Source organism: Puma concolor, chromosome B3 (genome assembly GCF_028749965.1).
Source record: "Puma concolor isolate L17-30 chromosome B3, mPumCon1.1.hap2, whole genome shotgun sequence".
Lineage (NCBI taxonomy): Eukaryota > Metazoa > Chordata > Mammalia > Carnivora > Felidae > Puma > Puma concolor.
This window is the reverse complement of record NC_141672.1, coordinates 90,088,277-90,100,302: the sequence shown is the minus strand read 5'-3', so window position 1 is coordinate 90,100,302 and position 12,026 is coordinate 90,088,277. Positions and strand designations below refer to the sequence as shown.

General features: G+C 44.6%; 1 protein-coding gene across 1 annotated transcript in view; it reads left to right on the top strand.

Annotated features, from left to right (window-relative positions):
• Positions 1 to 12,026, top strand: part of SPG11 (SPG11 vesicle trafficking associated, spatacsin) — an 88,038-nt gene that overhangs the window by 72,239 nt on the left and 3,773 nt on the right. Inside the window, exons 29-35 of the mRNA XM_025920087.2 lie at positions 23 to 237; positions 687 to 1,437; positions 7,283 to 7,422; positions 8,318 to 8,516; positions 8,918 to 9,055; positions 10,192 to 10,325; positions 11,041 to 11,148. Of these exons, the coding sequence (XP_025775872.2) occupies positions 23 to 237; positions 687 to 1,437; positions 7,283 to 7,422; positions 8,318 to 8,516; positions 8,918 to 9,055; positions 10,192 to 10,325; positions 11,041 to 11,148 (1,685 nt within the window). The remainder of the gene's footprint in view (positions 1 to 22; positions 238 to 686; positions 1,438 to 7,282; positions 7,423 to 8,317; positions 8,517 to 8,917; positions 9,056 to 10,191; positions 10,326 to 11,040; positions 11,149 to 12,026) is intronic.

Below are 12,026 nucleotides of genomic sequence, written 5' to 3'. Positions count from 1 at the left end.
TATCCTTTTCTCTTTGGCACAGGTCCAGATGTGAAGAAGCTCTGTGTCCTTAGCAAAATTTTGAAGGATACATCCATAGCCATTAATCCTGTAGTTATTAGCAGCTACAGCCCTGAGAATTTTCAGCATGAATGCAGATCTATTTTGGAAAAACTGGAGACAGAGGGACAGTTTGCTTTGGCCAGGAGGGTAGCAGAATTAGCTGAGCTACCTGTGGACAACTTGGTTATTGAAGAGGTATCATTAGTCTCTTAAGTTACTTAAAATGTTAGCTTTTTACACCAGCATTAAACAGAATCAAATGAGATAGAAGATTTATAGGAGAAGAGGCTTTTTTACTTTTGACACACACCTTACTTTCAGAAATGGATGAGCCTAGGATGCCCGTTAGCAAAGAGTGTGTGTTTTAAATTCAGGTCAGCTTATAGGATATGCTGCAACTGTTGTGCTTTGAATAGAATTAAATACAGGGTGGCTTCATCTTGAACCCCCCTTCAATTACGTAAATTTAGAATTGCTTTTCATACTTTAACTTTCCAGATAAAATATTCAGGATCATCTGTAGCCAAGTCTCATGTTCTCTGACTTGATTTGGTTTTGACAAGTATGGCATTCTTGGGAGCATTCGTATTCATGACACTTTTATATCTAGGAAAGACTAAAAATTGCTTTGTTAAATTTCACAGATAACACAGGAAATGCAGACCTTAAAACACATTGACCAGTGGTCCCTGAAACAAGCAAGAATTGGCTTCTGGAAAAAATGTCACGAGAATTTTAAGAGAAATTCCATTTCAAGCAAAGCAGCTTCCTCCTTTTTCTCAGCCCAGGCCCCTGAGGCATGTGAGTGCCCAGCTGAGGGGGCACTGAGCAGCATTGAGGAGGCCCATCTGCTGCTGACACTGGCTGCACACTGGCTTGCTCAGGAGGGCCTGGTGCCCGTGGACGAGCTGGAGGAGCTGGAGAAGCGGATCTGGCTCTGCCGCATCGCCCAGCACACCCTCAGGGAAAACCCAGAGGAAACAGAGCCCAGGTTTTCTCAACAGATCTCAACTAGTGGGGAACTTTCCTTTGAAAGCGTAGCGAGTGAGTTTTCAATCTCCATGTTGGCCGCTCTGAACACATCAAAATACTTAGAACTTAATGGCCTTCCATCCAAAGAGACTTGTGATAACACACTGGGTCGGAAGGAGCAGGAATCGCTGAACTTCCTGATCGGGCGCCTATTGGACGATGGCTGTGTGCATGAAGCAAGTAGAATTTGTCGGTATTTTCATTTCTATAACCAAGATGTTGCCTTGGTGTTGCACTGCAGAGCACTGGCTTCAGGGGAAGCTAGTGTGGGTGACCTGCACCCAGAAGTCCATGCTATCCTGCAAAGTGCTGAGCTGCCTGAGGAGGAAGAACCTGGCATGCCACTAAGGAAAGCCCGGAGCAGTAAGTGAAAGAGATCAAACCTCCCTGAGTCCTGAATGGAGCTGTTGGCACTCTTTCCCAGAAAGAAAGGGTCCCTATTGGCATACTAGTTACATAAGTTCAGGGTAATCCATAAACTAGGTAATTAACTAGTCAATGAAATAGCAACACTTGTGTCTTTTAACTAGCTGTATATCAAAGTTGGAATCTATCTGACTTGTAGCTAGTCCATTGAAATTTTTCTGTACCAGTAATCATGTTTCTAATTATACATTGATAGTATATAGACATAGGCTGATTTTTGTGTTAATCTTGTATCCTGTGCCCTTGCTAAACTTGCTCATCCCAGTGGATTTCTTATAGATTCCTTGGAATTTCCTACAGACAATACTCTCTGTGAATAGAGACCGTTTTATTTCTTCCTCTCCAATCTGAATGACTATTATTTCTTTTTCTTGTTTTATTGCACTGGCTAGGACTTCCAGTATGATATTGGGGAAGAATGATAAGAGTGGACATACTTGCCTTGTTACTGATCTTAGGGAGAAAGCATTCAGTCTTTTTATTTTTAATTCAAATATAATTAATGTACAGTGTTACATGGTTTCAGGTATATAATATGATTCAATGGTTCTATACGTTATTCAATGCTCATCACAATAAATGTACTCCTAATCCTCTTCACCTATTTCACCCATCCCCCCTCCCCACCTCACCTGTGGTAACTACCAGTTTGCTCTATAGTTTTTTTCTTTTTCTACTTTGTTTTTAAGTTTACTTATTTATTTGGAGAGAGACAGTGCAAGTTGGGGAGGGGCAGAGAGAGAGAAAGAGAGAATCTCAAATAAGCTCTGCACTGTCAGCACAGAACCCAGTGTGGGGCTCAGACCCCCGAACTGTGAGATCATGACCTGAGCCGAAATCAAGACTCGGATGCTTAACTGACTGAACCACCCAGGCTCCCCTGTTCTCTATAGTTAAGAGTCCATTTTTTTGCCTCTTTTATTCTTTATTTATTTCTTAAATTCCACATGAGTGAAATTGTATTTCTTTCACTGACTTACTTCACTTAGCATTATACCCTCTACATCCATCCATATTGTTGCAAATGGCCAGATTGTGTTCTTTTTTTTTTTTTTTTTTTAATGTTTATTCATTTTTGAGAGACAGAGAGAGACAGAGCATGGGCGGGGAAGGGGCAGAGAGAGAGGGAGACGCAGAATCTGAAGCAGCCTCCAGGCTCTGAGCTGTCAGCACAGAGCCCGAGGCGAGGCTCGAACTCACAAACTGTGAGATCATGACCTGAGTCGAAGTCGGGCACTCAACTGACTGAGCCACCCAGGCGCCCCAACTGTGTTCTTTTTTTATGGCTGAGTAATATTCCATTGTGTGTATATACCTCATCTTCTTTATCCATCCATCTATGAATGGACACTTGGCTTGGTTCTATATCTTGGTTATTATACATAATGCTTCTATAAACATAGGGGTTGTATATCTTTTCAAATTAGTGTTTTTGTATTCTTTGGGTAAATACCCAATAGTGGAATACTAGATCATATGGTAGGTCTATTTTTAATTTTTTGAGGAACCTCCATACTGTCTTCCACAGTGGCTGCATCACCTTGGATTCCCAGCAGGAGTGCACTAGGGTTCCTTTTCCTCACCAACACTTGTTATTTCTTATGTTTTTTATTTTAGCCATTCTGACAGGTGTAAAGTGATATCTCATTGTGGTTTTGATTTGAATTTCCCTGGTGATGAGGGGGATGTTGAGCATCTTTTCATGTGTCTGTTGGCCATCTGGATGTCTTTGGGAAAATATCTATTCACGTCTTACATATTTTTAGTTGGATTGTGTTTTTTGGTGTTGAGTTGTTTATATATTTTGGAGATTAACCCCCTAATGGGATATTTTATTCACAAATATCTTCTCCCATTCAGTAGGATTTTTTTTGGTTTGTTGATGGTTTCTTTTGCTGTGTAAAAGCTTTTTATTTTGGTGTTAGTCTCAATAGTTTAATTTTGCTTTTTTTTCCCCTTGCCTGAGGAGACATATGTAGAAAGAGGTTTCTACAGCTGATGTCAGAGAGATTACTGCCTATGTTTTCTTCTAGGAATTTTATGGTTTCAGGTCTGACATTTAGGTCTTTAATCCATTTTGAATTTTTTGTGTGTGTGTATGCTTTCTCTCTCTCTCTCTCTCTTTAAATGAGGTCAATATATGTGTACTGACAGGAAAAAATGTACAACAACATAACTTTATTTTTGTAAAAAATAAATGGTGTGCATGTGCCCATGTACCTGTGCAAACCCATGCACAGAAAATAATGCATACCAAGCAAGTAAGAGACATTATTCTGGCAAATTTGGTGGGGGTGGTATTGAATGGATAAATGACTTTCACTTGTTACTTTATGCACTTCTCTACTGTGATTCATTACACTAAGCATGTAATACTTTTGCATTTAAGATACTACACATTAAAAATATGCCTTAAAAAGAAAAAGGTAAATAGCAACTCAGACCATGTTATCCCCTGCTTAAAACCCTTCCCTGGGGTTGTGGTTGTAGGTAAGGCAGAACGAGCTCGCTCTACCTGTTGAAATCAACGTAAAACCTGGCACACAGCAGGCAGCACTGAGTGACACAAATTATGATTCCCCCTCCCCGCCCCCACCTCCCATCACCTCCAGCCTGAGTGTGATGCTGCCTGAAACCCAAAACTAAGCACTAAGCCTGACAGAACACGTGTTCCAGGAGAAGCCCTGTAGAACGGGCTCAAGGAGCAGGAAAGGGAACTCCTAACACCCTTTCTCTTTAATCTCAGCTCCTAAGAAGCCCTTTGGCTGTGGTAGTAGAGGCTGGAGCCACAGCTGGTAAGATCCAAAACTCAGAGAGGAACTTTATTTTTTGGATTCGAGGTGTCCTGGTCTCAAGACGATGCAGTGAACCCCTGTTCTCTTTTGCATTATCCTGTCTGCTGGCCCAGGATGCAGGCACAGTCAGGGAAAGTGCAGGATAGAATGAGGCTGCTAAAATTCCAGCTGTTGGCCAGAAGGTTGAAAAGTGAAGCCTCAGGGAACCGGAAAATACTTGGGAGAGAGATTCAGGAAACCCAACAATAAAATTGTTTATGAACTCCAGGGCTCAATCCTGGGCTTTGCGTATATAGACCTGCTCCTAATCAGCATATCAAGACTCCGAGAACTGAATTAACAACTACACTACCCAGGCTGCAGACTGAGCATAGGATGTTACACACATGCAGGCTAGATCTGAATGGCACTGCAAAGGATTTGAAAACTGATATTAAAATCACAGCCACTGGGTGGCTCAGTCAGTTAAGCATCTGACTTTGGCTCAGGTCATGATCTCGCAGTTCTGAGGTCAAGCCCTGAATTGGGCTGTCTGCTGTCAGGGCAGAGCTTGCTTTGGATCTTCTGCCTCCCTCACTCTCTGCCCCTCCCCTGCTCACACTCTCACTCTCTCTCAAAAATAAATAAAAAACATGGGGTGCCTGGGTGGCTCAGTTGGTTAAGCATCCAACTTAGGCTCAGGTCATGATCTCACGGTTCATGGGTTCAAGCCCTGCGTCGGCTCTGTGGTGACAGCTCGGAGCCTGAAGCCTGCTCCAGATTCAGTGTTTCCCTCTCTCTCTGCCCCTCCCCTGCTCACACTCTCTCTCTCAAAAAATAAACATTAAAAATAAATAAATAAACATTTTTTAAAAATGGTCCTTAAAAAAAAAAAAAAAAAACCAACACAGTCTACAGAACATGGGTTGGATATCATAGCCGAAACATAACCAGATCAACTGCCTGCTTAAAACAAAACCGGGGGCGCCTGGGTGGCGCAGTCGGTTGGCGTCCGACTTCAGCCAGGTCACGATCTCGTGGTCCGTGAGTTCGAGCCCCGCGTCGGGCTCTGGGCTGATGGCTCAGAGCCTGGAGCCTGTTTCCGATTCTGTGTCTCCCTCTCTCTCTGCCCCTCCCCCGTTCATGCTCTGTCTCTCTCTGTCCCAAAAATAAATAAACGTTGAAAAAAAAAAAAATTAAAAAAAAAAACAAAAAACCAACATTCTTCATAAGATTTAAACAAGAATCAGAGTCTCATACTATTCAAAATGTCCAGGATGCAACTTGAAATTACTTGAACATTTAGGTGTATGTGTTTCACCAAATGTAGGTAGTTTTCAGACCTTATGTTTTCAGATATTTTTTCAACACTGTCCTCATAGTCCTCTCCTTTTGGGACTCCAGTGATGCAAATCATAGAACTTTTGTCACTGTCTCACAAGTTCTTGTGACTTTATTCAATTTTTTTTCATTTTTTTTCGTCTTAATTCAGATTGGATCATTTTTCTTTCCTTGTTTTCAGATTGGATCATTTCTGTCTGTCCATTTTCAATTTCACGGACTCTTTTCTCTGGCATTTGCATGCTGCTCTTGAGTTTATTTCTGTGATTTTAAATTTTCAGTTATTTTTCACTTCCAGAATTTCTATTTTATCCTTTATACCTTGTTTCTTTGAGACTCTGTTTTTCTTTTTGTCTCAAGAACACTTATAATTGCTTGTTGGAACAATTTGTATGATAGCTACTTTGAAAGATAGTTTGTTCAATAAATGGTAATTCCAACATTTTGTCACTTTAGTACCGGGGGTATTTTTGTGTATTTAGAAAGCAGGGGAGGGGCAGAGAGAGAACCCAAGCAGGCTCTGAGCTGTCAGTGCAGAGCCTGTCACGGGGCCCGATCCCACAACTGCAAGATCATGACCTGAGCCAAAAATCAAGAGTTGGACACTTAACTGATTGAGCCGCCCAGCACCTCTGGACCTCATTCTTTTTAATGGCTGCAGAGCATTCTATACACTAATTTTATTTAAGACTTTATTGTTTAATAGTACTGTATTTTTGTTTGTTTTAATTTTTTTTTAATGTTTATTTTTGAGACAGAGAGAGACAAAGCATGAACGGGGGAGGGTCAGAGAGAGGGAGACACAGAATCTGAAACAGGCTCCAGGCTCTGAGCTGTCAGCACAGAGCCCGACACGGGGCTTGAACTCAACGGACCGCAAGGTCATGACCTGAGCCGAAGTCAGCTGCTCAACCGACTGAGCCACCCAGGCGCCCCAATAGTACTGTATTGATACATACTTAAAGTCTTCAATTTTGTTTTTGCTGTTAGGAACACTGTGATCTAAATTCTCCCTTCTACTTTTTTTCCTAATAGAAACCCTTTCTCAATTCAAGACCACTTTCTTCTATTTTCGGCTGAGAGGTTGTTTTGATTTTTTTCTTTTTTAAGTCAGGAATGGATTTTAATTTTTATCATGCGCTTCAGGCCTCTATCCGGTTGACCCTTGGTTTTTCTCATTTCCGATTTGGAAAAATCCTTCAGAGTCAATAGAAGATTGAGTTGGGGAGGGGGAGGCTGGCGGCAGGGGCTGGTGCCAGCCTCATAGATGCAGGGTTGTGAAGACTGTACCTCAGGCAGTGACCAGGGAGATGTTTTAGAGATACAGTCAGCTAGATCTGGTGACTTAGGTGGTACGAGAGGAAATTGGGAGGGTGTGTGGAGGAGGGTTCAGCAAACATCTTTGGTAATTATCTAGAGTGTTCACTGGGTGGCTTGGAGTCTTGTGTAGCCTCTCGAGGCCTTTGAAGTCTCCTGGCCGGGATTTCCTGGAAGAAGGCAATGAAATAGTGGGGTGTGGGCCCAGTCACAAGTGGTCCCAGACCCAGGGGGAGTCATGGAGGTGTAACGGGAGGAAAGTGTGAGCAAACAGATTGTGCCATAGGGGGCTTGGGAGAGGCCTTTACTTGCCAGCTTAAAGCCCCCCTCAAACCTGTATCTGCTTCCAGCTTCAAGTTTGGATAGTCAGTCACTTGTGATGCTGCCCCCCAGGGATGAAGTGGTGACTAATCTGGAAACTCTGACAAGCAAATGCCTCCATGGGAAGAACTACTGTCGGCAGGTCCTGTGTCTGTATGAACTTGCCAAGGTATGTGCCCAATGATGGGGCCTCTGGGGCAGCTGAGGGAGGGAAGCAGGAAGATGGAGATAGATTTTGGATGCTGCCAAGTTGGCCCTTCACGTGATAACCATGACACGAGAGCAGATGGCTCGTCAAGATGTCGGCCCCTGTAAATCCATCTCTGGGAATACCGGGGACTCCAGGCCAAGTGCCAGGCCTTTTGAGTCCTGGCTGTGCCCCAGCCAACCAGAAGTGAGGGCAAGAAATTTCACTTTTCTGGGCTCCTGATTCTCCATCTATAAATGACTTAATCATGAAGGTCCCTTCTAGCCATAATATCTTAGTTAGCTTCAGGATTGTTTGGAGGTCTCCATATGCGGAAGAGCCCAAAATAAGTTATAAAATAAAATGGAATGTGATGACTGTAAAGACAGGAACCAGAGCAGCCAGAAATTGTTTGTGGCTTTGTGCTGATCGAGGGGAGAAAATAATAGACACTGAGAAGTGGGAGAACACAGGAGAAATAATGGCAGGCACTAAAGCCCTTTGGAAGAGCTTCTTTGGAGATTGAGGGTTTTGCTGCTGCTGTGGGAACAGCCGAGTGGAGGCTCTTGCCTTTTATTCAACTTTCTTACATTTCATAACATTTGAAAAGCTCAGTGTTCAACAAGAGGTGAGTCACCTGATGGTTTCTGAAGACAAGCCTTTCTTTCTCTTGCTTGGATTCAGCTCATTGGTGAAGAGAAAGAAAGGGCTAGAAAATAGTGCTTCTTCTTCTAAGGTTTCTGCCCAGGGTGAGGGATCTTTAACCTCAGAAAAAATAGTGGAGTCTGTCCACATAGGATTTCAGAAACGGATGCCTTTTGCTAGCTTTTTTCCTGGCTCCTAACAGTAGCTTTGACCAACTTTGCCTTCCTCTCAGGAGTTGGGCTGTTCCTACGCAGATGTGGCCGCTCGGGACGGTGAGGCCATGCTCAGGACGATCTTGGCCTCTCAGCGGCCCGACCGATGCAGGCGGGCCCAGGCTTTCATCAGCACCCAGGGCCTCGAGCCAGACACAGTGGCTGAACTTGTGGCTGAAGAGGTGACCCGGGAGCTGCTGACCCCATCGGAGGAAACAGGTGCTCCACCCTACATGCCTCCATGTCTTTCAGACCACATTCCCACGTTGCCAGCATAAGGAATCTGCATGTCATGTTCATGTGCATCGTGCATGCTGCCTCTGAGACTACCAGGCTGCACTTGTCAGAGGAGAGAACACACTGCATTTATTTTGTTATTGTTACTTTTTGTTTATTATTTTATGATTATGCTTAGAGTAGCTATGCCTTTCTCGGAGCTAACGAACTCCTGCTGACCTATAAGGTGACCACTAGGCCAACGTGTCTGAGCTCAGCGAAGCAGACAGCTGCACTGGGAGCTCCTTCCGCATTACTGGGCAGAGTGCCTGGCATGGGGTTCTTAGCTTTCTCTCAACTCTCAAGGCTAAAAGCAGCCCCTTTCTCACCACCTTTTTATCCAGGACTTAAGCAGATGTTCACCCCAGCAGAGGAAAGCCAGACATTTCTTCAGCTGACCACTCTGTGTCAAGACCGCACGTTGGTAGGCATGAAGCTATTAGACAAGATTTCCTCCGTTCCCCATGGGGAGTTGTCTTGCAGTAAGTTCTTGGCTGTTTTCTTACATGTTTGGGCCCAAGCCGGTCTCCAAGAAGTCTCCCCAAGTTAGTCTTTCCAAAACTCAACTTGGATCCTTGTTCCTGCTCTGGATCCCTTCCCTTCCAGCATAGTTTACAATTTCTTGGTGGAGAGCCATCAGTCATTGAAGAAAATTCAGAAAATAAATATGGGAATGCTGCCCAAAATGTAAAATTTACACAAGAAGGTAACCTTATAACATTTATATAACATTTACCTTACCTTACTCTCACGTTATCCCCTAAAATGGGGATATTACAGTCCCCATTTTATTTTTTTTTTTCAACGTTTATTTATTTTTGGGACAGAGAGAGAGCATGAACGGGGGAGGGGCAGAGAGAGAGGGAGACACAGAATGGGAAACAGGCTCCAGGCTCTGAGCCATCAGCCCACAGCCTGACGCGGGGCTCGAACTCACGGACCGCGAGATCGTGACCTGGCTGAAGTCGGACACTTAACCGACTGCGCCACCCAGGCGCCCCTACAGTCCCCATTTTAGAAGGTAACTGAAGCTGAGAGAAGTTGATTGATTTGTAACTGTTACGTGTCAGAAGTGTTACTTGCACCCAGTCCCTGTGACTTGAAAGCATGCTCGCTTTCCACAATATCTAGTTCATTCTAGGCATTCGGTAGTATGTGTCCATCTGATCTTTCTCTATGGAAGTCTATAGGCATTTTTTAAAAAATGGCATTATCCTGTGTATACTGTTTATAATTACTTTATGAACATGCTGTCATTAACATCTTTCCATGACCATATTCTTCTATATCATTGTCACTGGTTACACAATATTTCTCATGTAATTATAACATTTTATACCTTACTTTGGTATAAGATTGCTTCCAACTTTCTGTTTTCAACACCGTGACAAGCATCCTTATAGGCACATTTATATGCACATTGATGATTATCTCCCTAAGATAAATTCCTGATTCAAAAGTATGTCTATTTTTGAAGCTTTATATGTCCATTGCCACACTTTACTCCAAAGCTGGTGTCTTCTCAGAGTCTTCTCCAGACAGGCTGTCTATATAGGCCCCTCCACCCTGCTGCCAGGGTTCGCAATCCTTTCTTACCCTGACTGCCTTACCTACCCAGCCACGGAGCTGCTGATCCTGGCCCATCACTGCTTCACGCTGACATGCCACATGGAGGGCATCAGCCGAGTCCTGCAGGCTGCCCGGTTGCTTACAGACAAACACTTGGCCCCCAGTGAGGAGTATGGGCTGATGGTAAGTCACCCCTGAACCCCCACCCTCCATTCTGAGGCCACCTTTGAGAGAACAGATAGGCCAGGGACCAGTTCAGAGCTGACATGGTCTTAGGGCATTTGCTCCTCTGGATACCACTGCCTACTTGGGAGCTGGCTGGGCAGCTCAACCCTCTGCTCTAGGTTAGGCTTACTGTCAAAATCAGAGCAGAGACTGCCCCAAAGGAGCAGATATCAAGAGGGTCTATGCCATGCTCCAGGGCTGTCCTACCCCCTTGCCAGGGCAGTTCATTTATCTAGAGGGCTGAGACAGCTCTGTTTCCCCCCAAAACAAGGTTCAGTGTTGTCTCTGAACTGAAATGAGCTGACAGCTCACACCTCCTGTGCCTCCCCAGTCTCCCCAGGCTTGAAACTGACCCATGTGGGTGAGCAAGCCACTGGGCCCTGTAATAAGGCGTGGTGGGAAGAGGAAGCGTGCCTGCCTACCATGTCACGTCAACACTTAGGTTTATAGACGACTGAGGAGGCAACAGCCAGTGGTGGCCCAATGGCGAGCATTTCTGAATCCTCCAGAGGAGGTCCCATTGGGTACATGGGAAGGGAGGGAGGGAGCTAAGAATGGCAGCCTTGCCATTAGCCTTTCTGCTCCCTGGAGGTTGGCATCTGAAAGCAACCAAAATGATGAGAGCAGCGGTGATCCAGCTGACACTGATGCAAGCTGCCCTCACCCTTTCCAGGTGCGGCTGCTCACTGGCATTGGAAGGTACAATGAGATGACCTACATATTTGATTTGCTGCATAAAAAGCACTACTTTGAAGTGCTGATGAGGAAGAAGTTGGATCCGGTAGGTGTACAGTATTTTGAGCTCCAGGATGGCATATATTGTTGACTTTACAGCTGACTTCTCAGGAATAATCCCAGTCAGGGTGGCCCCCTGGGATCAAAGGGAGAGAATTAAAGAACTTCCTAGGACACACACCGTAACCAGTAGCTTTAAGTTACAGAGTTCAGACTAGGTAGCAATTATCCCAATAGATGTTAAATAATGAGGAAAACAAGTTTGTGCACTTCCTGTCAGCCTGTCACCTGCCTCGGCTGTCTGAATGCTGGCTCCGGGGAAGCAAAAACCCTTCCTGGGAGCCATGTGGAAGTAGATTAACCAGCTCAGAATGCTGTGTCTGATGGCTTTGAGTGGAGAGTTTTCAAGGGACCATGAGAATGCGTGTTGCCAAGAGCCGCTAGGAAGTGAATGGAATGCCCAGGCCTGGGCTTGGAAGGCTGTGGGGCAGCTTACAGTGATGACCAGGAAGGAGGCCTGGAAGCCAAGGCCTGACCTGTCAGCCCTCTAGGCTCCGGGCACTTCTCTGTCTTTGGCGTGCCATGTGACCCCAGGCATGTCACTTTCGGAGCCTCTGTTCCCAAATCATTCATTTGGCTGATGGATTGCTTCAGCCTCTTTCACCTCTGAAGATTTGAAAACCAAGGCACATTTTTGGCTTCTGGGAACTTGAGCTCAGCCAGTCAGGACTAAGAGATAAAGCAGAAAAACTCTCCCCAGTGCTGGGCCAGTTTCAGGACAAACCAGTCCAATTGTGAGGAGAGGAGCAAGTCCTGGGCCGAGGTACACCTGCAGGATACCCCAGAGGGTTTTTTAAAAATTGTTTCCAAGGCCTTTTGGTTTGTGCATGGAAATATTCTTTTAATAAGTTTTTTTCCTGATAA